We start from the raw sequence: 26,700 nt of genomic DNA, 5'->3' as shown, positions 1-26,700 counted from the left end.
TGGTAACGGTACATACACATCCCCGTTTGACGATTCCCATTCAAACCATGTACCCAAAACTACATGTTTTGTATTTTTGCAAGAGATGTAACCATGGCCATGCGAATATAAACTGTCTGAGCACAGTTCTCATTATCGTTAGTGTCCTGCAAAATCTAGATAGCTAACAGACCTGGGACACAATGCCAGCTGTCATTTACAGGTGAAAAGTATAAAAGATAAAATTGGAAATACAGTGTTTCTGCTAGACTCTGATGTTATTTTTCATATCATTTATTGAAGTCAGTCTGGATAAGAGCATCAGATACAATGTAACAGCAATTATGTCTTTAGACAGAGATTGTAGATACTGTATTACCGATTCAGATTACCATTTAACCAACCAACCCCATCACCTCTCACATTCTCTTTGCATGTTAAGAAATAACTTGTTCAGAAATGGTTTGAATGTCCCATGTTCATATAGTCCATATCCCTCAAGCAGTTCTAATATGATCCAAACGATTCTCTATGTCCTATAACTCTTGTCCCAATAATGCTACAGTAATTGAATCTTCCACCCTTCACAATGTTTTTATTATTGCATTTTGATTTACGTTGACATCCTCATTGTTGTAAAAATGCCTCCTTCTGTCTGCTCCCTCACATAACTGAAGAGTTTCATTCGGAAATCAGAGAGATACTTGGATATTTGGAAAATAAAATACAAATTGCATGTAAAGTGCTTTGATATGATTGCCGTACCTTTGCTTACAAAATTGAGGATGGAACGGTCTACATTTTGTAAATGTTTTTGTTGACTGGAGATTTTTCAGGTAGCAGAGTTTTTCCAGAATGGAGATCTACAGCAGTTTTTGAATGAAATCCTAGAACTGGCATTAGATGGCACATTACATTGCATCATTATTCCAAACATGCCTTCGACTCTCAGTAATTGTTAGTAAGTGTGTATATTTGGAACATTGACTTGGTTTGTGATGAGATGTGCAAGTTCTTCATTATACTATGTTAGATTTGTTTCAAAGCTAAAACACAGGTAATAGTTCATGCATTTGATGTTTCATTCATTCATTAGTCATTCCATCATTGATTCATTCATTGTTTCATTCATTCATTCGCTCATTGATGTGTATTCTTCAGAGTTTACGTAACGTGTTAACATTACCAAAGAACCATGGAAACGGGGGGCGGCTACAAGTTCTTCCTCTTCAGCGTGTCAATCTGATCGCCACCCTACTGTGTTTGGTTTAAGCTTGTGTTTTCTTCTCTGTGACGAATGTAGAGGTCCACGTTTTTCTTTGTTGTCGAGCCGGGCAGTAGCATGGATCCTCACTTTATGACACACAGACACGTACACACACACACTCACAAAGAGATTAGGACTTAAGGATTCAGTTGTTATTGGAGAGGAGATCATGCTGTGTTCCATGGTGATTGAACCTCAGGGACACAGAGTAATTAGATTGTTCATTCACAACAGTGTGTGTGTGTGTGTGTGTGTGTGTCGGTGTCTGTGTGTGTCTGTCATTTTATGTTCTTCTGTGATCTGTGATCTGTTCTGTGTTCCCTCTAGGGAAGTAAATAATTGGACCAATCATTCACATTGTACCTGTGTGTGTGTGTGTGTGTGTGTATGTGTGTGTGTGTGTGTGTGTGGAGTGTGACATAAAAAGAGTGCCAGTTTCAGGTTTATGCATATGCAGTGCTCATGCATGTGTTGATTCAGGAGCAGATTTCCTGTCTTCCTGGTGGTCTTCTGTTACCGTGGAAACGAAAGAGCGGCCTAAACCACGCCTGGCTGAGAGGGAGGGGAGGCCGGCAGTCAGGGTGAAGAGGAAGTTCTGGGGAAAATGAGAGAAAGAGAAGAGAGGAGAAAGAGGAAAGACAAGGAATCAGGGAAAGAACGGGCATGGGAGGGGTTAGGGTGCAGGTACAAGATTGAAAGATAGATTTAGAGAGAAAGAAGAGAAAATAAAAGATGGACAGAGTCAAGTGGAGGGATGAAGGGGTTGAGAGGGAGGCTTTGTGATACAAGGACAGAGAAAGAGAGAAATAGAAAGCAGAGGAGGCACAGAATAGAGAGGGAGTGGATAGAGAGAGAGTGAGGATTATTGAAAGAGAGGGAGCTGAGGTTTAGAAGGTAGGAGGTAGAAGGTGGAAGGATAGATCTGAGAGAGAGAAAAAGATAAAGTGAGAGAAGACATGGAGAGAGAACAGATAAGGTAGTGGTGGGAGAGAGAGGTTGAGTTTGGAGAGCGATGTAGAAGAAACGAGAAAGAGAGTGGAGAAGCCAGAGGGAAGGGAGGGAGGAGGGTTAAGAAAAACAGAGGGAGTGGGATGAAGAGGCAGATGAGAGAGAGAGCGAGGGATAGGGGGAAAAGGATATAGAAAGAAATAGAGTGAGTAACATCGACAGATTAGTTTGGATCGGTTAAATAGCTTCAGTCGTGCAGTTGAGCTTTTATAGCTCTCATCAATAGTTGGCCCCCATGATAAAATCGTCTTTTCGTCCGTCACGCACCATATCTCGGACACCACGAATCAGATTTTGGCAAAACTTTGGGGAATGATGTGTGTAATTGCCCCCGTTCCAGCATTTTCAAAATTACACTGTCCTAAGTGTGGCGCTGCAACATTTGTTTAATTGTCTGTACGTCACACACAACATCTTGGATGCTGCTGATTGGATTTTCACGGAATGTAAGGGAATGATGCGTCTCATTGCTCCATTCTGGCGTTGTAAAAATTGCACTGATTGTTCTTAATGGGGGGCGCGACAATGTTTGTTTAATTGTCTGTATGTCATGCACAATATCTCGGACACTGCTGATCAGATTTTCACAGAAAGTAGGGCGATGACGTGTCTCATTGCTGTGTTCCACCATTTTCAAAATTACACTGATTGGCCTAAGGGGGGCAACAACGTTTAACTGTCTGTATGTCACACAAATCCTTGGACGCTAATGAATGGCACCTCATCTTCCCCTTTTCCTGCCGCATACAATCAAAAGAAACATGAGGTAACATTTTCTACTTATTGCCCCACTACAACCCCACATTTGTGCCGGTTGACATATGAACTGTTTCCTTGTACAAAATCAGCAATGATTTTGTTTTGCCAGCAAATCTCGTCCATGTAGCCGGTGCCCAATGCAGCCATGTCCCAGCAGCCATAGAACTCCATTGTATTAAAAAAAAAAGAGCCATGCCGTTGCTCTGGGCAACATATTTCATCATCACGATGCACCGGGCCAGCCGACTTTTTCCTCAAACAACTTAATAAGCCGGCTGTAAACACGTTTGCGATCTCAGGAAAGTAGTTCCGTAGCACCGAAAATAGTCCCCGGCGTAATGAAGAATTTGTTCCCATTTGAATTTGATTTGGTAATAACTACAATAGCCTGACTTTTCGTGGTAACAATTAGCGATTTTTAAAATTGAAACTATGTCTTTGTGAGCTGTATTTCAAGGTCTTTAGCTTACAATTGGAGCCAGTGACTTCCGAGTTGAAGGTTAAAAATGGTACGTGGGAAGTCAGAAAGTAACGGGAGTAGAGCAAACGCATTGTTGATTTTGTTATTTTCATAGGATTTGTTGACAGTAAGCAATGTATTGAAAAACACCAGCCTTATCCTTTAAATAAAAAATGAAGACACTCTAGATATTCTATTCTCACAGTTTACACAGCAACAGGTGGCTTCATTGCAGATCACAAGTCTCATTTTGGTGTTTGTGTGTGTGTGCAGTCTCTGCCTACCAGCTAAAGCACATTTACATATATATGTGTGTGAGTGTGTACGCGCCCACACATTTGTACAGTAGTTGCATATCTGTGCATGTTTGAGTGTCAGCTCGTGTCACTTTGTCCTCTCTGCATGCCTGTGGATGGAATTAGACTTTCATGAGAATTTGGCACAACCACTAAGTTGGCTCTGCAGCGCACTGCACAGATGGACCTAACATGCTAAATGAACATGATGATTTTATCACATAGAAGCTTGTTAATTCAGTTACTAATTAATATAATTCAATTATTCATTTCCTGCTTGAAATTAATTTCATTTACTGCACTTTGAGCACGTGCCTGTGTGCTGCATAAGATTTGCAGGACCTGCTCATTCAGGGGAAATCTAATTGGTTCCATTGTGCCAGAAGACCAAGCGATCACAGAAAATATCTCATATCTAATAAATAACCAACAATTCTTCAAGTGGCTATAGGGGGTTTGGATTTGGGTTTATGGTTATGCTTAGAATTACGATTAGGTTTAAATTAGGGTAAAGGTTAAGGGTAGTTTAGGGTTAGAGCTTGAGTTTAGGTTTAAGGTTAGGATTAGGTTTAGGTTAGGAGTGTAGTAGTTAGGGAATGATTGTAGTCAATGGAAGGTTCTCATAAGTATAGAAATACAAGTGTGTGTGTCTTCATGACTGAGTTAACTAAAGCAGAACACATGTACGTACCATGTTTATAAGTACAAATAAGTAAAACAGTGTGACTTTGCTTAGCGTCTGCCTTCCCTCCTTTCCACTTTGTTAGGAGTGGAACGTGTTTTCCTTCAATTCTATCAGTGTGAAGTTCATTTCCTTTAAAACATCTGTACATCGCACGGGATATTCCCCTTACTTCCTCCTATTTGGACAGGCTCCCTGTATACCTTTGGATCTCATGCTGGGTGGAGGGGATGATGATTTCGTTGGAGGTGTGGGAGAATGGGTTCAGGAGCATCAAGAGCGGCTGCGGGTGGCTTATGACCAGGCTGGGAGGCAGATGAAAAAGGCAGCAGAGTCTCGGCGTCAGCACCTGGGGCCGCCAACCAAGGATGCAGACTTGCAGCCGGGACAGTTGGTTTATGTTCATGTTTGGTTCTCGGTGTATAACAGACTGCCATTATTGAAAATGTCAGTATATGAGCACAGAATGGAAAAAGACCTTTGGATATTGTAGAGTGCTGAGAGAAGAGACACACACACACACACACACACACACACACACACAAACACCAGGGTGAATATTAACACCCTCTGTAAAGTTCTATAAATGGTGGCTCTCTGTGGTATAATTTTCTGGAGGTGTTCCAAATTACCCAAGCTGATTTGCCGTCATCAAAGCACATCATGCCGCCACTTTGCCTCAGAAACACACGCACACACACACACGCACCACTAACCCATCTAGAGGAAAGACTCCATAAACACACATACACACACACACACTCACTCTCTCTCTCTCTCTCTCTCTCCACAGGTAATGAAGCATCGAGCCAGTGCATTTGTTCGAAGTTAGACTAAAGTGTAGATGTTATCGTTAACAACACCAGGTGTTTCGCTGTAGGGTTGTTAGCAGTAAACTATCCTTTTCCCCAGACTGAAAATAGGCAGATACACGCACGCACACACACACACACACATATGCACACACACACACACACACACACACACACACACACACTTCATGACTACCAACCTGCACTTGGTGGGAGGGTTGTTGTAACTGAGATGCCAATCACAGCCCACTCATGCACAAACACACAAACACACAAACGCAGACACTCACATACACACACACACACACGCACACACACACACAAAGACACAAAAACATATGCTCACACACACTGTCATACAGTGTTTTTCTGTTTCACCAAGGTGCTATTAGTTGGAAGCAACACCTTCCACAGATGGAATCTGAATGTTCAGTTTTTAATTTGTCCATGCTGACTGTCTACACTATTCAACGAAAGAAAGATAAATATTTTAGCTGCTCTGCTAACGAAGTACTCAATGTGGGGTTTTTTTTTGTCTGTTTTGGTCTACTTTTTTTTTTTACAATTATGTAGTCTAGAGTGGGAGAAAGAGAGAGAGAGAGAGAGAGAGAGAAACAGAGCAAGTGACAGAGAGATGGAGCTGCATCCGTTTGTTGCTTTTATTTACTCTGTGGTCCCATGAATGATTGATAAGAAACATTTTAGTAGAGAGAAAGAGGGATAGAAAATGGGGATTCCTTGTTAATGGCTATAGAACCTCCTTGGCCTGGAAGAGCTGAATAGAGGTTTTGCTGTGGTCCAGTGAATAACATGGTTTCTATCCTGTGGTGGAAATTTTACTAGCCTTCTAGCCCATGGTTTGTATTTCTCTGGCCAGGCTAATATAGAGTCACCCTCACTTGCCAGAATATGAATCTGAACTGCAGGCTGGCCTTGTGTTTGGAGATGCTGTCCTGTAACAGAACAGTAACGGTCAAGCAATGGCCAGTGTTACTTCATTAATAACAATATACAGTATCTTGTCACTTACTGTAAGTCACTCTGGATAAGAGCTTCATCTTAATACCTTAAATGTAAATATAAGATGTTTTTGAAACAGAGGCCAAACAGCACTACTGACTTAGTGCCTGAAGTCTTTAAGGCTAATCCTGATTTCTATCTATCTTTATAGTCTAGCCTTATCTGAAAACCAATCACATTTCTGCATTAATCCAAAGTTTTAACGCATTTTGGTGTATTTATTGTCTGAAAGTTGCAGTTTATATTGCAGTTACGCGTCAGTAACTCAGCTTTATGTCAGCCAGCTAAAAACAGATTTTGCGGTCGCAAGGCCGGTGACTTATTGGGTTTTGCGTTGTTTAATAATTTCACACCATTTTACATTCCATAAAAGGTAATTTTAGGTCATTTAAGCGATTTCCTCGTAGCCACAGAATATTACAGAAATCTAATCTTCAGTAACGAGTTTGAAAATTGCATCATAGTTCTCGACATAAACTTTTGTGGAGAGTGGGGCAAATCCAGCCGTGTGTTTTAGCATAAATTCTGCATGGCTGCCTGTCTGTGCTTTACGAGTCGAGCTCAGTTTCAAGTCGAACTGAGTGGTTTTATGTCTCCCAGATGTTATCTCTAGATGGCAGCTCTGCCCTCGCCCCAGTCATGTTCTTTCATTTCCTTCTTCCGTTCTCTCTTCTCATTGCTTTATTTTTTTCCCCTTCACCATCTTATCTACACTCTGCCATTTGCGTATTTGCATGCGTTCTCACACACATGGTTGCCTGCTGGGATTTTGTATACATCCAGACATTTTCCACTCTTACAACTGCTTGCTTTTCATCTCACACACACAGCGACCAGTCTGTATGAATATAGAAACACACACACACACCAGGGTGAAAATTAACACCAGCCACCAGCCAAATGCTAATAGACTTGGGCTCTGCTGGTAAGTTTGTCAGCCATTTTGGCAGGAAACAGCCAATTTGGAGATTCTTTTCCATTTCTTAAGTCAAAGTGGCTGGTCGAGCAAAGAAAGCTACAGGTGAATCTTGGAAACCACAAGCCACTGGCAGTTTCCTGCCTGATATACACACACACACACACACACACACATACATACATACATACACATACACACCGTTTTTAGACTTCTTCTCTGTTTTTGGGGGAATGTGAATGATAACAAAGCAGAGGAAACTACTGATTAAAGGTCCATCCTCAGTGTGTATATGTGTGTGTATGTGCCTGTGTGCATGTGTAAGAGCGAATAAGAGGGAGAATTATTGGATGTGTGTGTGTGTATTTAAGATTGATTGAGAGCTAGAGAAAGATGGAGAGAGCAAGAGAGAGAGTGTGTGTGTGTGTGTTTGTTTGTGTGTGTGTCAGTGTCTTTGCCATAGGAAGCAGCCGGTTTCTGAGAGAGCTAATGTTTTGTTACAGAGAGCCAGCCAACCATTCTGTAGCTCATCCATTCTCATACTGACCTGGAACCAGATTCCAGTAGTTACTGCCATGTTTAGAGTAGGGTTATGCTGCATTCAGATGGATTCAGGTAGACGGTAGACGGCAAACCGGATATCATTTTAGTAAACGAGTGCAGTACAGTAAAATTGGATGAGGCCGGCAATGGTTCCACAACATAAAAAGACTATACAGAAAAACAGTCTGTAAAATCTACAGTGAGATTTTCTTAATTCATTTAATTGTTCAATTATGTTATTTTTTGTGCTTATTAATTAATTTATTTTTTTTATTTTTTTTTATTTTTAGGCTGAATGTTTCATCTAAGTCATCTCGAGGTTCTGTGCTGTTGTTTGGCATGGAAATGGTCAAGTTTTTAAAGATATTGAATATTGTCACAAAATATTGGCAATCTGCAACTTCATTCTTGAATTATCGGTATCAGTATCAGGCTTCAAAAACTCATCGGTCGAACCCTTGTTTAGAGTCTATCCTCACTTCTATTGGGAGTTTGGCTGGTGGGAAAGCAGACAGTGGAAAAGCTCAGATATGGGAAAGCAATGTGTACGTATGTTATGATATAGCTGAACAGTCAGTCCTTGAACTTCTTGATTCTTGATTGATTTGTCCTCCCAGACATGTTTACATGCTCAGAAGGGAGCACATCGCTTGTATGATAAGATAAATCAAGCCTCCCTCATGTTTTTTGGCAGACAGTGGAAACCGATCACAACTTGGCAAAATATTTGATAACGGCTGTAAATACTTCAAATAGTGCAGTTGAGATAGGCTTGTTTTTCATGCTGGAATGTTAAATGGCTTCAAAAATAAGCACATTACTTTTAAGCTAGGATAAAAAGAGCCTCTTTCTTCTTTTTGAAGTACAGAAAATGACTGTTTTGCTTAAGTGTGAAAGATTATACCCCAATTTGTGAAAAATATTCTCAATGCTTTCCCTTCCAAATATAAGAGCCTGCAACCCCCATGTTAGCTTTTTTAAGGTATTCAGCTTCATAGTGAACCACTCACTGTGTTGTTTTTTGTTGTTGTCATATAAAAATCTGGTGACTCCAGGTTTGTTGTTTTTCTTTGTATTTATTTCTTTTTTTCACTTGAATAGAAAGTTTACATGGATAATCATATGCATATTAGGTTCCATGACCCAAGGTTCTATGTAACCTACGCAAAGGTAAAAAATATAAGCTTTTTTTTTTTTTTGACCTTTTGGAGATGTGAGAGTTTGTCTTCTGACAACAGAGCCTTAGTGTTGCCACAGCGATGATGGATGCTCGTTGTTAGGCAGATGTGTGCAGTAATAAGGAAATTAAGCGGCAAGTGCTGTGTCAGCCTAATTGCTCCCAGTCTATTCAGTAGAGCATCAGCGATATTAGCTGTCTGCTCATTAGACCCTTCCAGTACCAATGCTCGGTGTCACGGCGCCAAACACAGAACTTGAATCGGTAGAGAGGATATTTTTTGGTCTGTCGGAAGGTCTATAGATTATGAAGTTGAGTCACAATTTGCCAGAGGTGGTGGAAGTACACAAATTCCTTACTCAAGTAAAAGTGCAAATACTCATCTAAAAATATAGTCTATAGTCCTTTGCTCTGTTGAGCATTCCCCTGAATCACAGATGAGAAACAGTCTGCAACTCAAATCACTAACTATAATTCTAGCAGCTGAATTCTCTAACGTTAATTGTGAGAGAAAAATATTCACTTCATGTATCCTTTTATGGTAAGAATATTATTCCTGTGTGTGTAACTGATTAAACTGCTGTGTGTGTGTGTGATGAGAGTACCAAACTGTTCCCATTAGAGATAAGACAGGAGTAGACTAACAGAAATGTGCAGACATATCCTGTTGTTCTGGCAACGATACATCGAAATGTTCCAGCTGCCTTGATGTCGTTATGTTTAACCAACCAATAGCAAGCGACAACTCCCATAAGGAGGAATTTAATTTTTACAGTATAAGAGTAAAGAAAGAGAAAACAGAACTGGGGTGACAATGCATACACTTGCAACTTGTTAATCCTACTTCTCTGAGAGCTCTCAGATAAAGAACTTTGTCTCATCACATCTTGAACCCTGCAGTCATTTCCTGAGGTTTAGCCTCATCAACATACAAGGAAATTCCATGACATAATTCTCTGCTCTCTTGTTGCTTCTCTCTTCTTCGTTTCGTGTTGCTTCTCTCTCTGTCCCTTTCCCTCCTTTTTGGTGTTGCTTTGCTGTACTAGCAGCCAATCACATTTGGCACTTTTTATGGAAACGTGCATTGTTGCACATGCGCACAGTGTATGAGACACTGAAAGTTTAGTGTGTTCAGTGCAGCTGCCCCTTGAATGTTCAGTCAACTGTATGTCATGCAACCAAACCAGTGGCTATTAAGGGCAGTTTATAGTACAGCGATTTATGATCGTCACCACCGGCGATGATCATATTCTATCGTCGGTCGCAATGACATGTTGTTTATACTTCCAGCGACAGGCGATCTGTCATCGCCCATTGCTGAGACTTAAATTGGTTTGAACTTTGACCCCATCGCTGGCTCAGTTGTCATGACAACATTATGGAACTCTCTTATCCTAATGTTGATTAATTCTCTGAGCTCAAATTAAATGGTAATCAACAGCTCTGGAAGACCGTACTTTTGTAATAGACTGTAGAATAAAACGTACACTGAGGAGACAATTTTTACTATTTATCTAGACCTGGATAAAGACAATAGATTTACTTGAATGAAACTTCTTATTTAAAAAGAAAGAGTCAAAAATAACATTGCAAAAGCAGTTACATAACAGGTAGGTACATTAGGCTATTCTGCAGACTGGTTTACAAACTGTATTATTATTATTTTCCTTTCAAATGGTTACATTTTCAATTAATGCAGTTAAGAAAATATATTTTGTTACATGGCATTATTAAAAGCAGACTGCAGCAGCTGGTTGACGCGCAGTGGAGTCTGTAGGCTCCGACTCGCTTTCAGAACGGACACAATAAACTTCACAACCTGGGAATATTTGCATTACTTTGAACTGATGGAAGAAAAGGGTCAGAACATTATTGTTACCTGTACATCTGAGAACTGAAAGCACTTGCCAATGTGTTGTGAGCGCTATCCGCTGTTTATTTTTTAGACCAGACATGATTAATCAAGGCTGCCTCTGTGATCATACTAGTTTACTATAAAGACGATCAGACCCCGAATAAATGAAAGCTGCTTGTCAAGTAGATAACAGATAAGTAGATAACAGCAGTGTACTCGGTGATGATTTCTATAGCCTGCTAGTGAGAACGTCACCAGAAGACATAAAGGTTGTTAAGTTTTTAAGCGGGTAACTTGAAAGCACTCGACTGAGTTACTTTTAATAAAGACTAACTTAGTAAAGTAACTAGTTGCTATTTAGAACTATAGTAACAAAGTAAAGTAACTAGATGAGAGCAAATGACTGAACCTCTGCGATACGTTCTATAATCGCTCTAGTGTTTATACTTTTTATGAGCAACAGCGTCCAAAATCAAAGTTGAGTGATGATGGAATGTTGGTGACTTTGTAGCGATGTCCATCGGGCGATCATAAATCGTTGTACTATAAACTGCCCTTTAGACTGACAACAGTATCAGACATTCTGTGGCAGCCATGCAATTACCATTCTTGCCAAATTACCATTGTAGACTGTTGATTTGAATGGAAAGTCCCGTTTCTCACAATGCAAGTTCTGTTTAGTCTTTAGAGAAGCGTGTTGTAATGTGCGTAAAGGGAAGCCAGAGTGGTTGACAAGATCGCTATTGTGTCAGTAATGGGAGTTCTGGGGTGGATGTTTGAGTAGCGGTTCTTAATTAACTTCATGCAAATCCAGTATTCAGACTCTGTGACACAAACACAAAAGTAAAGTTTCAGACCCGTGTGAAGTAGTAATTTAATACCTGCTTTACCTTATCTTGCAAGAAATGCTGTCCGCTATCCATTCAATCTCATTTCTGTTCTGTTCTGTTCTGTTCTGTTCTGTTCTGTTCTTCTCTTCTCTTCTCTTCTCTTCTCTTCTCTTCTCTTCTCTTCTCTTCTCTTCTCTTCTCTTCTCCCTCCCTCATGTCGTCTTTTCTTAATTTTCTCATACTGAGGAAGTACTCTCTTCTTTTTCCCTTGCCAAAAAAATTTGAAAAACAAAAGCAGAGCTGTAACTGAGGTCAAGTCTTGTTTTGCTATTTTTCACAATTTGGAAGCCCACCATCCCTGTGTTTTTCGAGGCTAATCGTTTTTGGCAAAGCTCCCAGCCAGTAGGAGGTACAAGGAAACACACCGGCTATTCTTTATCTTTCCTCTCACTTGCTCTGTCACTCTCTCACTTCAATTTCTGAATAGGCAAAAATACTAGCTCCCTGACCTCTCCCTGTGTATTTGTTCCTGTATTTCTTCCTCCCTTCTTCCTCCCTCTCCCCTATTCTCCTTCCAAGCTGTTTGAGCCTGCCAGTTATTTAAAATCTGGCCAACAAAACTGTGGTTGTTCATGGTTGTTCAGCATGAGCCCAAACTCTCACTATCCTTCTTCGCCCTTTTCTTTAGTTACATCTCATCTTTCTGTTAATGCTAATTTTTCTCTTGTAATCTCTTCTAGACTCACCCCTCCCACTCTTTTTGACCTCTATTTTCAGCAGACTTGTGCCAACTAGCAGTCAAATACATCACAAGAATACAAGGAGAGCTTTATTTATCTCGTTGTAAGCAATGTGTCCACTTTTGAGGCTGTTTATCTAATATCTGTAAAGAAAAGCCAAACACACCTGAAGTGCCATAGTTCCAACATTCACCATACAGCTGTATTCAAATTTACACATTGTTTTACTCTGTCTCAGCTATTTTTCCACTGTCTGCTGGCCTACCACTCTAACACTAGATGTGAAGGTAGACTCTAAACACTCCAGAAACTATTCCTCTCTGGTTCTAGGTCAGTATGAAAATGGATGCTACAGAATGGCTGCCTGGCACTGTCTAACTAAACATTAGTTCATACAGAAGCTAGCTGGGCCACTTAGAGACACAGCAGACGATTAATCTCAAGGGTTTTGAGTGGGTTCAAGTGTAGGGTTGGCCGATTGAATGAATATATTGGCGATAGGCTGAATCCATCACCAGTGGATATTCCCTTGCTGACTTTTTTGCAGATTTAAATTAGCTTGATATTTGGTTTATCATCATTTAAAATGTAGCCTATAGTGCAAGATATTGTCGGCTTGACAAGCATAGATAGCTGCCTTAACAAGAGAACACCCCGCCTTGACTGTAAAACCCTAAAAAAAAAAAAAAAAAATATTTTCACATGTTGAACACGTCTCACCGCGACATCCAAATTTCCTCTTGTAGGACAATAAAGTATATCTATCTATCTATCTATCTATCTATCTATCTATCTATCTATCTATCTATCTACTGGGCAAAAGTGACATTGCAATGAATGAGGAGCATATTATCTTGGGAGTGAGCATCAAATCATGTGAATAAAGTTAACTACACCATGACCGCACACTATATTTCCTTCCTCCTGTATTTACCGGTATATTTTGTTGGCCTACAATTAAGCTGAAAAATGTTTAATCGCAATGCAATTTTGAATTGAGTTTATTTGCCCCTGCATATTATACAGAAATGGTAGATAGAAAACATTAAGTGTGTGGGTATTTATTTAGTTTAGGTTAGTCAGCATCTACAATCTGACTAACACATTGTGGGATACACTGACACTGAAACATGCACATGCTCGATTTTAAATTTGATCGAGAGAGAGAGAGAGAGAGAGAGAGAGATAACAATGACTTTCATCGTTGATAGTGTCTAGTATAGCCTGACATTAAAATTTAATCCACCCCAACTAAAATGGAAAATTTGTGTGTGTGTTTGGTGGGTTTACATACATGTGGATGTGTGTGTACACTTGGCCACATAGGTCTACTGTATATGTGTGTGTGTGCATCTGTGCCATTGTGCATGCTTGTACATGCCCATGTGTCTAGTGTATGTTGCTGAATCCAAAAGTCCGTACTTCCCTGGACTTGGTGACTTGCAGACTTTGCTGGATGTTCCTGTGAAGTCCAGGAGGGGTTCGGGCTGTCCCAAAATTCATCAAGTCTGTAAGGACTTTCATGCCTTTTCAAGTCTTTACTAGTGAGATTTTCCACAGTTAGGTGACATATAGGCCCATCCCATTAGCAATTTTTATGCAGCCTCGCAGCCTTGCACCATTGCGAACTCACATATTCACACTGAGCACTTCAGTTAACATCAGGCTACGTAAAACCATAGTCCACAAGTCCGTAGTTCACACATTTGGATTCAGCCTGTGTGTGTGTGTGTGTGTGTGTGTGTGTGTGAAAGCTTGAGGAGGTTAAGGATAGATAATATAGACTTGTTTTTACAAAGACTATATGAAATAAATAAGCCTTGGAATTTTGTTTCACCTTCGCAACAGTATTGCTTTGCTACAGTTAACTTTGCAATTTTAATATGGCTTTCAGAAACAAACCTCATAGATGAAGACGAGATAAAATGAAAAGATTTGTTGCTCGGCCTGTTTTTTTAAAAATTTATTTATTTTATTTTTTTCAAATACAATCTCGCTTTGTATGATGACTTGTGAATTACATACTGTAAAATCATTTAACAAGTTGCAATCACGTTGGTTCACGCAATCACGTTGGTTCACGCAATCATGTTGTCTTGTTTCGAAGTGGAAGCCGAGCGCGAGGGAAGACCTTATAAATGTTTTATGGTTGTACTGCCCTCGAGCTCTGCCACAGTACAGCGCAGCGAGAACATACTTTACATCACACAAACCGGGTTCCCCCGCGCCTCGACTCTTTTAGCTCAGACACAGATGAGGAGTTGTAGTGCAGCTTATAGGAGGAGGAAGGTGAGAAAGCTGCTGTTAGGCTGCTGATTATACTGAGCAAGAAGATGGAGTGTTTTAGTTTGGTATCGACCCATGAGGACAGACGGCAGAGCATTAGCTGATGTTATTTTGCTGCAGTTCAGGTTATGGAAACAAACCCATCTGCCAAGAGCTTTTCTCTCGCTTCTGTATTATGAAGCAACGGTGCACAAGTATAGACCTACCTCCCTGGATACAAGATATAAGTCCATCACATGAGCTTAAACCCAGTCCATCTCTTTCATGCTAGGTCCCAAGCAAAGAGGCGATGGGTCCTATTTTCTTACATCTTCCCTCAGTCTGCGATTGGGCCGCAAAGCCCCCCAGTAAAACGGCAGACAGTCTGACCATTAAGCCACTGATCTGTCAGGATAAGGGAATAGCTTAGATGAAAGCTTAATGGGAAATATCACTGAAGTACTGCAATGATATGTTATATCTACGCCCAAGGGTGGGTTTCGTCTGTATCAGTGAACATTCACAGCCGTCTCCCACATCAAAGGAAGTGTTTGTAAATGCAATCCGACACTGTTTACAGAGCATTCCTGTTTCCATCGGGGACGGAGTGCAAAGCATCAGAGAGATCAATGAACAGTTCCGATAACAGTTGTGATGAGAAGATGCAAAGTGTCAGTCGATGGTTGTAAGTTGCACGTTTTCCCCTCATGCATGCAAACGTAAAGGCTGTGACAAGCTGTAAACCGAGAAATACTTTTTTTTTTCTCTGGTTTTGAGTGACAGCCATCTCGTTACTGACTAAGCATTTATTTTGATACCATTCACTGTCAATGTCAAGGATTTCTGATGGTGCTTTGAGTATATGGACAGTCCTATTTGGTGCCAGAGTGCACTCTTGTGCTCAGTGTGCCAGTTTGCCGACACATCCATTTTTTTCCCCCTAATCTGCGACATCACAACCAAACATACAGCTCCCTAAAAATGAATTTCAGATAGTAAAGGTTACCATAACAAAGATCATATTCTGGGGATGAGAGTACACAGACCAACATTTTGTGTACTAACAATGTCAGACTCCTATCTGTCAGTATCTGTATCAGTATAACATCACCAGGTAAAGAAACTGACTGTTTTTGTCTACATGTCACAGTAGCTAGTAAAGCCTAAAATTCACCTACCACTTTTACAGTTTTACCACTATTTTACTTGGTTTTTCGAACCGGACAAGATCTCTAAAAGATTGTTAGTTACCTGCCAAAGTGGCTGGTAGAGAAGAGAGAACTTACGAGGCAGAGCCAAAATTCACCAGCATGTGTCTGGTGGCTGATGGCTGGTGCCATTTTCCCATGCTGAACATCACAGAATACAGAATATTACTTTTCTGTTTTCTAGCTTTGCCCAGTTGTTTGTGCTCAAAATGGATTGGACTGTCTCGGTCAACATTTGTGAATCCTTAAAGTTCAAAGATTGAAGAAATCATAATGGCTCAAACTAGCAGTCGAGATTGCCAATTGGATTGATTCAGGGGAATGATTACCTCAGTGGTTGAGGGCGAGGTAATAACGCTGGGCCCTGCATGGGGGAGTCGGTGAGAGCTCGGTGCTTTTGCCATGCAGTAAATAATATGAATGATTTGTATAGAGCCTCTTAATCAAGTCTAAAACATATTGGCGGATTGTTATTTATGGAATTCACTTCTCTCTGCCTCTCTTTCTTTTGCTTTTTGTCTTTCTCTGTTTCTCTGTTTCTCACGCTTTCCCTCACTCTTTTGTACCTCTTTCTCTCTGCATCATTATTGTGTGGGATGTTATACCTCTGAATAATGGCCTGTTCTTCTGAGTCCTAACAGCCTCATATAGGATCTGCATAATGATCTGTGATTTTGAATGGTAATTTATGGTTGTAGATGATCATTCATGATGTTGAATGATGTTACGTTGATTTGAATAATAGCATGCAGGTAACAGAGGAAATGAACAACGCTGGCGTGGAGGAGAGATTAATGGCCCAGGGTTCTGTGTGTGTGTGTGTGTGTGTGTGTGTGTGTGTGTGTGTGTATGAGAGGGTGTGCATATGTAGACTTGAATTCATCAGCATGTTTGCATACTAACCTATCTTACCTACCTAGTTTGTGTACATTTTTGTTTGCGTTGTGTATATGTGTCTGTGTGTGCATATTAAGGCTGCATTAGACTCCAGTTTGAGGTGTTTTTTTCAGTTTGAAACATTCTTATATAATGAGGGATTCAACCCTTATACTAAATGATGTTGAGACAGAGATGGTATAACTGCTTGGCAGGCTGATACTGTGAAACACCACTAAGACTACATCATGTGTTTAGTCTACTCTAGTCTACTCTCTTACCTTTTAACAGGAAGAAAGTCAAGGCTCACACTTACAAAAATATCTGTCCCCTTCTCTCTATGCTTCTCTTTGGTTTTTCTCTCTCTCTCTCTCTCTCTCTCTCTATCTGTCTCTCTTCTCTCTCTCTCTATCTCTCTCTCTCTCTCTCTCTCTCTCTCTCTCTCTCTGTTAATGTTAATGTACATTTTGAAGGGTTTTATATTGGAAATGTTTCAGTTTAACAGTGTTAGCGACTTTCCAGTAACTGTAGATATTCACAACCAATGCCCATTATCAGCATGTTCAGCATTGTCACTGACAATGCGGCTACAGCAGTGTTGTCAACGTGGCATGAGAGATACTATTCATATGTATTTTTCCTCATTGCTCCAGGACTTAAAGCACATGTCTGCATGCATTTCCAAAAATGTGACAGGGGGATTTGTTAGTAATAAACAAAACCCTCCAGATAAATTTATCCTTTCAGAGACAGGTTTGGAATTGTTTTAATTCAATGTGTGTTAGCCTACATGACTGTATAGAGGAAGAGGTTTTGAAAACCTTTCTGTGTGAGCTAAAACCCTTCATTGGATTATGAAGTGTTTCCAAAACCAGGTCTTAAGTGGTTTAAAGTGAAGTGTTATATCTCCTGGAAATGTAGATTTGGTGGTGTTAAGGAGCCAGGGATTGTTTCTGAGGCCTTTATCTCTTATTTTCTCCTTGAAGCTATCATAGATTTTATTATTTTCTTCCTCTTTACACTCGTATTTCTATCTTTCATTGCATTCCATTTTCCCTACAATAGACCAGCTAATAAACATATACAGAATCCATCTGAGCTACTCTCATTTACTCCAGGCTCACAGCCCATTAACCACACTAGAGTGATTTTACACTCCATCCTCTCCCCATTGCATGCACACACACATAAAATCACAGGCTCAGAATAAATTCTCCTGGTCTGGAGATTATTAACACACTACTGTTGGTTTAAAAAAATCAGTGAAATGTTAGGACTTATGAAAGAAAAAGCCTTGAAATTTTGAAATTGTACAAAAAATGTAATTGTCTCTAAGGCCATGAAACTTCCTTGGCACATAATGAGGTGAGTGTGGCACTGCTACTGCCAGGGTTAGAGGTGTGAGTCATATTGGTGTCACCCAAACATTGAGTAGATTTAACCCGAATAAATAATAATTTATGGCAAATACTAAAATTGTAGTTGGGTTTTCAGGATGATACTAGAAGTTTCACTCTTTTGTCAGTTTCTGTTTCATTATCCCCTCTCTCTAGCCTCCTTTAGCCTACTTTAAAATAAACTTTGTTACAAGCAGTTCTCATGTTTCACCTTCCCAGAAAACAGCTTAAGAACTTGTGTGCAGTGTTTTGTCCAAAGCTTAAGAAACGGCACAATATGCTAACTAGCCACTGCACGACTTGCTACTTGACTATTAATTTCTCTCGCCAATTCTAGGAAATCCTCTGCTCGCTTTCATAATGAACAAGAGAACACACACACACACAGGCTCGGCGAAATTGCAGGGCTAGCATTACATAATTTAACAATCAGTAGCGACAGCGAGGTCGTAATTAAACTGGCCCTCAATCTCTGTTGTTGCCCCTTAGCTCACGCACATAATGTACACACACACACCTCTATGACACTTGGTACTAATTAGTGGTAACCTTATTTGAACTCCCTTTGGTGGCTGTGTGGCTCTGTCCTTCTCGTGAGTGACAGTATTGACCCTTTGTGATAAATAATACATTGATATGGTCCAGCACACAAGCACACATGCAGATGCACAAACGGCAGCTTTGTAAGCTTTCAGTGGTTGGATTGAACAGATGCCACAGATTACATTTCCTGTGGCGATGTGATTTAGTGCAGTATACCATACTGACTATGGTACATTAAGATCAATAATTGCTTATAGGTCATCTTCTAGTGTGCAACAATAGTGTTCATCATTGCTGAAGGACACATAATTGCACTAAAAAAACATCCTTGGGGGTATAGTGGCTCACACGCTGTTTGAAAATGTTCCCCAATTCTGCATACATGTATAAGAATAAAAATAATTCAAGAAAGCAAGGAAGAACTAGATCCCTAATAACCAACAATAAGCTTGGTAACAGTTTTCATGGCTAGGTGTGGCTTATGGCATAGATTGGCTAGAGCTACCTTCTGTGTCACATATTTTTGTGCATCTATGAATGTATATATTCATGCACCTATGGATGCAGCTTTGAAATGATGCTTCAAATGAGGCAGAACAATGCAGCATTGCCCAGCCTTACATAGTATCTCATTTACTGTTATGACATGAAAATGATTCTCCAAAGGGCGAACACATATGAAAAACTACGCTATTGAAAATATCCTGGATGAACTATGGGAAAAATGCGTTAGCAGATAGCTTATTGTCCAATGACAGTCACAGTACTGCGGGTGCATGGTGATGAAAATGATGATGACAGTATGTGAAGGTGGTGATGCTGATCATGATGGTGGTGGTGATAATAGCAATGATAACAGCAGGCAGGGAGGTGTTGATGTTAATAACCATACAGATGTGATTCAGAACACACAGAGCTATTTGTTTCCCAGTATTTATCCTTTTTTTCAGCATTTTTACTGGATGGCAGAAAATTATCTAATGTGTCATAATGGCCCTAAGCAGATTCAATGTGACTGATCTGCCACTTTGTGTCTCTTGGAATTATAATTCTCCTCTTCTCCTCTTTACTCCCATTCCCTTTCTCTCTCATCCCTTCCTCTCCACTCCTCTCCTCTCCTCTCCTCTCCTCTCCTCTCCTCCTCTTCTTGTTTCTCCTCTCCTCCTCACCTATTCCCGGCAGTCCAGATAATGCCGTCTGATGTGTGGGTTAGACATTGTCTCAGGTTCTCATCTAACTCCTGTCTCTGCTAATACAGGTCTGGCCCCTGCTCTTAGGGTTGAGGCAAGAGCAGTGGTTGTCACCACAACAAAATTCTAAGGCACAATGAATTAGCCTAGTATAAGCTTGATACATTTAATGTAATTAAATGGATCTGAAGACCTGCTGTTCAGAATCTACTGAGACTAGATGTGAGTTTGAGACCTGGGCAAAATCAATTTGAAAATAGATTGAAAGAGTTTGAATGCATGAGGCATACTTTAGTTAACTTGCCAGATATTTTAACAGCCTCAAAAGTGGATCTATCACTTGACGGATTAGCTAGTAAATCAAGTGTTCTTCTTGCCAAATCGGCTATTTATATATTTGGTTTTCATGCTGATGTCCCGACTTTGATGTCCCGACTTTGATCCACAACAATATCTAGTGGTGATCTTATCGCATAAAAAAACAGCATTACAAGCTTCAGTAAGCTGGTACTTTCCTGTGGTAGATAAGTCTCCCCCACCCACCCCCACCTCCCCCCACCTCACCCCCACCTCACCCCCAATATGAGGCATTTATCATACCAGTCCTACTGTTTGATTGCAGCAGTCACTGCAACCAGTTCTTTCTCAGAAAGAGCTGCAAAAAGATGTATATTGTAGCACAAAACTCATGTATCTTCGTTGATTGGTTGCCAGATCATTGCTTGTACTTTTTGATAGTTGGAAAGAAATCAAATCAAATTTTAATTTCCTTAAGACTTTGTTTTTGTGACACGGTGATAGTTCAGCAGTAATTCATTGTTACATGCAGGGAAAAGATTTATATAAAAAGTGGGATTTATACAGTGGCTGCAACTGCAGCTTATTGTGCCTAATTTATTCCCAACTCCCTTTGTCATGGTTGTTATTAGCCAAGACAGTGGTTGTGTAGATATGTGCATGCACACGTGTATACACACACACACACACACACACACACACACCCTTCTTCCTTATCTAGTTATGCACCAACAAAAGTTTTTCCCTCTGGGTAACAATAACAAGGCAGACATTCCCCTGGACGGTCCAAGTACAGAGATTTATTAACACTTAGATAAAGAGAGGACGAGAGACAAGAAGAGAAAGGGGAGAGGAGAGAAGGGCAGTGCAAGGAAGGGGAGATGCAGTGAACACAGTGGAGACATTTGGTAAGAAAACAAACACGTGTGCCCTGATTTTGCTGTCAATCCTGCAATATACTCACCGCACAAAGGTGAGATTTGAGTCTCTTTTGTTTTTTTTTGTTTTTTTTGTTTTTTTTTTGTCGCCCATTCAATTTCATATATATTGTTCAAAAAAATTGGCGACACGGTTGGAAAAAAGCATTGATACAAACTTGTTAGACAGAGCTCTGCTATCTCCAAATGCATTCACCAAGCAATTATACTCCATCTCCAGCGATCAATGTTTCCACTGCACAGAAATGTGCCACATAAATCGTTTTCAACTGTTGTTTCAGAGGTTTTTTTTCCGTCTCCATTTTTCTCCTTATGTTCAAGTTCTGACTGTTGATGAAAGTATCCGAGCTTCTGGGGAGGGGGGAAGGCGCGATGGGATTTCAAATCAAAACTTATCTATTAAAACTGTTTCTATTTTTACTTCCTAAAAGCTCTTTTTTTCTCTAGCTTGTCTACTCTAAAACACTTCACATTCCGACAGAGCTACACTATGCAGATTTGTTTGGCTCTAATCAACTGACACTGGCTCTGAAAAAGGGAAAGCTAAAAAGCTGTACAAAGAGATGTTTTTTTTCTCTCTGTCTAAGACAAGAAGGCATCTATAGCAAAGGTTTATTAAAGGTACAAGCCGTGCTTAAAGGGACAGCCCCGTGCACTTTGTTTCAGTATAGCAGTTCATGCTCAGCCTGGTCAGGAACGCTCTCCCTTCATCCCCTTTATCCCTGCCATCCTGTTAGTTTGGTTTCTCCTGAGTGTCTTGTCACACACTCTCTTTCACTCCTTTTTTTTTTTTATCCCTCATTCCCTTATACAACGTCCTCCCTCACAGACCCTCAGCAGTATTCACAGTTCCTCCCCAAGTACTTTCTTTCTCTCTTTTCAGTCTTGGCCTTACTCTTTCTCTCCTTGCTCTCTTTTTATTCCGACACCTATCTGCCTGCTTTCTCCTCCCCCAGGTATCTGTCTTTCTCTTTCTGTTGCCTCTATACGCGCTATGCCTAGCCTGTAAGTCTGTTTCAGCAGGAGAGAGCCCACACCTTCACAGTGCATTGGTTCATGGCTGTAGGGCATAGTGGGCAGACCTGGGCAAACAATAATACATTTAAATTTGGTTTACAATATTCAGACTACTTGAGTTACACTTGATTTGTCTAGTCAGGCAATTAAATAGCCTCAAAAGTAGGCACATCCTTTGCAAAGAAAAGATAAATCAAGCTGTTAGTCAAGGTTAGTATTCAGTTACTGTTTTGCTCAGGTCTGGTGCTGGGTGCAGTGGGAGGTGGTGAGGAGGTAACTGAGAAGCAAAGGGGGGAGAAAGTGAATGAGGAGGAAGAGGTGATAACAGTGCCAGTCTGTCTGTCAGTTAGTCCCATTGCTATGGCAACATGATGGGTGTGTCTGAGAACACTGACATGATGGAGTCTGTCTCCCCCGCCCTCTGCTGCGATTGGTTGTGGAGCCTCGGATGATGCTCCGCCCCTAGCAGTAAACCTGGCCCCAAGTGTCCATACCCTGCCCCGGTTCCCGGCCCCGCCCTGAGTCTGCCGTTCTGCTGCTCTTTGATAGGCTCCAGAAAGACCACATGCTTGTTGGTACTGACCTTACGGCCTGGCCCCTCGGTGGTAGCCGGCGGGGTCGGGGTGAGGATGGAGGATTGGGCGCTCCCCGCCCCGGCCTCATTCCCCGGGCTTGGGGTGGTTGTGGCCGGGGAGGGGGCCTTACGACAGGGAGGGCAGCGGCAGGGTGTTAGGTAGAGGTACATGAGAACCAGCACCAGGCTCACCACACAGCCCAGGAGGGTGGTGAATCCAGTGTTGAACGGCTCATGAGTATCGCCATCGCGGTGCAGTGCCACCGTCACATTGACCTCCCGTGTCTCATTGCGCTGCCGCCGCCGGTCCAAGGCCATACACCAGTAGATGCCGGAGTCCTCCGCTCGCGCTGCCACGATCTCCAAACTGCCATTGGCATACATCTTCAGTGAGCCGTTGTTACCTGGTGGGGCCACGTACTCCTGATTAGGCGACACCCAGATAAATGTCACATGCAGCCCTGTGAGAGTGGTCACACAGTGCAGTAGCTTTGCCTCGCCTGCATTCACTAGAACACTGCTCTCCTGCTCTCCCTGCAGGTTCAGCTGATTCATCACAGTCAAGCTGCAGTTTTCAAAGTAGCGGCCATGCTGGAAGAAGCGCACAGTACCTTTCTGTATCCCATAGACAAGACATGTGTGCTCTTGCCTGAAGTCCTTCACTGAAGCGTAGCCTCTCTGTTCCCAGTGACGGAACAGCCCATACATGGAGCACTCGCACACCAGGGAGTTGTTGTGGAGATAGAGTCCACTCTGGACCGCCGTAGGCAGGTTTGATATATCCTCCAGGGGCAGTTTGGGCAGGCGATTGGAGGACAGGTCCAGCATGGACAGGTAAGGGTGGCTGTGCCCCTGGATGGAAAAGAAGGGGAAATCGGTGAGACGGTTGTGGCTGAGGTAGGCCTTGTGGAGGCTGCCCAGTACAGCAAGTGCTCGGCTCTCCACATGGACAATACGGTTGTTGAACAGCAACAGTTCCTTCAATCCTGACAACTCCAAGAAATAGTGCTGCTTCAATACAGAAAGCTGATTGGACGACAGGTCCAGGTGTCGAAGCAATGTTCCGGAACTATTTCGGAAGCTCCCCGGTTGAATCCCAGTCAGCTGGTTGTGCGCTAACCGTAATGTCTCCAACCGAGGAAGTCTTCCAAAGCCGCCCTCCTCCAATTGCACAATCCGATTATGGCTAAGATCCAAAGTGACAGTGGAGACGGGCATCTCCCTGGGGACTTGTTCCAGACCCAGGGCGGTGCAACTGAGGATGTCAGAGGCACAGAGGCAGCCGGGCGGGCAGATGCTGGCCTGGGCAGGGCTCAGCTGGGGGAGCTGGAGACTGACTAACAGCACAACAACAGACCACCATAATGGTGATGTTGCTGTAGCTGTTGGTGCCGCCACACCCTTCAGACAGCTGCCAGCACCACCGCTGTTACCACCAACACACAACATAGTGTAAACACCAGGCTCTGGGCACAGGCACAGTAGCCAGTGCACCGTTTATAGTTCTCTTTTTATGGTCCAGCTTATTTCTCTCAGTTCTTTTGTCCCTTTGAACAGCCAGTGTTCTGTTTGTTGTTGTGGTTGTTGTTGTTGTTGTTGTTGTTGTTTTTTAAATATCTTTTACTTCATGCTCTCTGACTCATCTAATTTCTTATGACAAATTGATTTTGCTGTAGTTCAAGCTATAAGTAAATAGACTCTAGACAAACTAACTCATATAAAGGTCTATATTTCCTAATTTTTGCCTTGTCCTTGTCCCTTAATTGATGGAAGGTGGTCCTTTCTCTTCTGCTTCTGTTCAGGCTTCCTGCCACACACAAAGAAGCCAATGTAAATGTTTAAATCCCTTTATCATTTTCAAGACAAGTTTAAGACAAGCACTGCATTTGCTTTGCTCCGCTTAAGCTACAGGGCACAAACAAAATGTCAGTGTAATGTATGCTCACTCTGTTTTATTTCTGCTCCCAGCTTGTGCTCTGGCGTGATTGTTTGTTTTCTCTAACCCGGTTAATGTTGAATGAGGGGATTGCATCCATATCCACCTGCCAGCGTGGCAGCCAGAGAGGGCAAAAAACAGACGTTAGCTACATTAAAAGGCACAGTTTCTGAGATACAGGTCCAGGTGTACCTGTGTAAACAAACAAATCCCTTCTGCTATGCAATTTGTGTTTAGTAGGGTGGAAGCAAGTGGGCCACGGGATGGAACACAGCCAAAACCGCTCAACAGTTCACTCTCTCTGCCCTCGTCCCAGGGCAATAAAGTTAAAAAAAGAAGAAAAGAGCGAGGTAAGGGGTTAAGAGATGGAGGGGAGTGATGGATAGAAAAAAAATCTAATTAGTAAATGGAACACAGTCAAAGTTCAGTTGCTGTAAAACTCATCCAGGTGTTGCGATAAGAACATCCTTCGGTCAGTTAGTACATTAGAAAAGAGGAAGGGAGGTACATCGAAAGATCGTAACATTCTCCTTAATCACCCGGTCGTTCATTTTATTCCAGGCATGTAAAATCAACTGCGTAGAGCATATACGCATGGTCTGAACTGTAGCATATGTCTTTTCCTCACTTCTTGACAGTCCATTAAGCTCATAACAGGGCTTTCTTAGATCCACGACTATAAAAGAAGTCCATAGCCTGTTAAAATGACTGATTGCTAGTTTCTTTATAGGTTAGATGATACTGTCTATCATTGCATTGTGATTGCTGGAGTGGCATTGCAAGTACACTGCCTTTTAGCTTCTCTTATTGGCTGGAGAAACAAAAACTTTAAGTCATTACCCCGCTTGTTTTCCTCTGAAGTAAACAAAACGGGCTCAGATTGTCTCTCAATAAATCTTTTTTTTTTCCCCCACTGCAAACAAAGCTAGAAGTTCTCCCCTGCACACGAGCACACCACCTTCTCCCTCTCAGCTCCTATCGTGAGAGAAGCCTCAACCTTAGTTGTAGCGTCTCTTGTTTTCACGCCAAGTCAGGTTTTGTGAATCACAGCCCCAGCTGTCGGCCGCCCACAGACCGCCCAAGTCGCGGATCAGATTTTCAAAGAAGTCAGCATTCTGTCCACTTCACTTCACCCAATCACGCAGGCAGTTGCGCCGGCAGCCCTTAAAGGTTTCACACATAAGACACTCATGCCAAAACACACACACACATCTCTCCCGCTCCCTCGCTCTCTCCGTCTTTTTCCTCCAGCCAGTTTGTATCAAGTCGTTCCGTTTTTAGCAGGTGGTGGGTGAGTGGTTTTGAAAAAGTCTCATACAAAAGAGCAGGCTTTCATCCCCTTCTGTAAAATCCCAGACATGAAACAACCAGCCATGTCCGCCCCTCCTTCTTTCTCCTGTATTTTCTTTAGCTTCCCATTCTCTCATCCACAAGGCTCCAAAAAAACAAAAACAAAAGAAAAGCAAAACTCATCTGCAATACAAAGAAAAAAAGTTCTTGTTAGTCCATTCTGTTGAATCCAGGTGCATTAGAGTATGTCCCTGATGTATCCTGAAGTGTGTGTGCGTGTGTGTGTCTGTCTCAATGCCGTTGCCAGATGTGAGTGTACTGGGGCTTTAGTTGTATCCAGTCAGTGTTGACTCCCGTCTGTTTATGGCATGCTCTGAGCTGAGCCGAGCTGCGTCTGCCGCTTCTGGTGCTTTCCCAGCTCCTCCTCTCCCCTCCTCTTCTCCTCTCCTCCACTCTGGCTTAATCCTCCTCCCCCTTTCCCTCAGCATCCTCCTCCCGTCTCAGTTTCTCCCTCTGTTCTCCATTCACTAAGCTGTTCCTGCTTCACTCTCTGTTTGTCTATCTGTGTCTTGCTGTTTCTGTATCAAACTCTCACACTCTCTCGTCACACGCTCTCTCTCTCTCTCTCCCTCCCTCTCTCTCTCTCTCTCTCTCTCTCACACTCACACACACACACACACACACACACACACACACACACACACACTCAACTGGCTTATGTTGCCATAGGAGGAGCATTGAACGGGGATTCTGGAGGGAATTTGATTGGCCAGGGAGAGAGAGCGCTGATGAGTATGAGAAAGGAACGACCAGAGAGTGTGTGTA

The 26,700-nt window shown here is 41.9% G+C and overlaps 2 protein-coding genes across 2 annotated transcripts in view; one reads left to right on the top strand and one right to left on the bottom strand.

Moving 5' to 3' along the window:
* The window catches only part of rnf123 (ring finger protein 123), a 148,242-nt gene that overhangs the window by 73,704 nt on the left and 47,838 nt on the right, over positions 1-26,700 (top strand). The window lies entirely within an intron of this gene.
* On the bottom strand, positions 20,901-24,171 carry amigo3 (adhesion molecule with Ig-like domain 3). The gene has a single exon (XM_071896043.2). The coding sequence runs from the start codon at positions 24,096-24,098 to the stop codon at positions 22,434-22,436; it is 1,665 nt and encodes a 554-aa protein (XP_071752144.1). The 5' UTR covers positions 24,099-24,171; the 3' UTR covers positions 20,901-22,433.

The sequence above is a fragment of the Centroberyx gerrardi genome, chromosome 5 (assembly GCF_048128805.1).
Source record: "Centroberyx gerrardi isolate f3 chromosome 5, fCenGer3.hap1.cur.20231027, whole genome shotgun sequence".
In the NCBI taxonomy this organism is placed as follows: domain Eukaryota; kingdom Metazoa; phylum Chordata; class Actinopteri; order Beryciformes; family Berycidae; genus Centroberyx; species Centroberyx gerrardi.
This window is presented reverse-complemented; position numbering and strand designations above follow the sequence as displayed.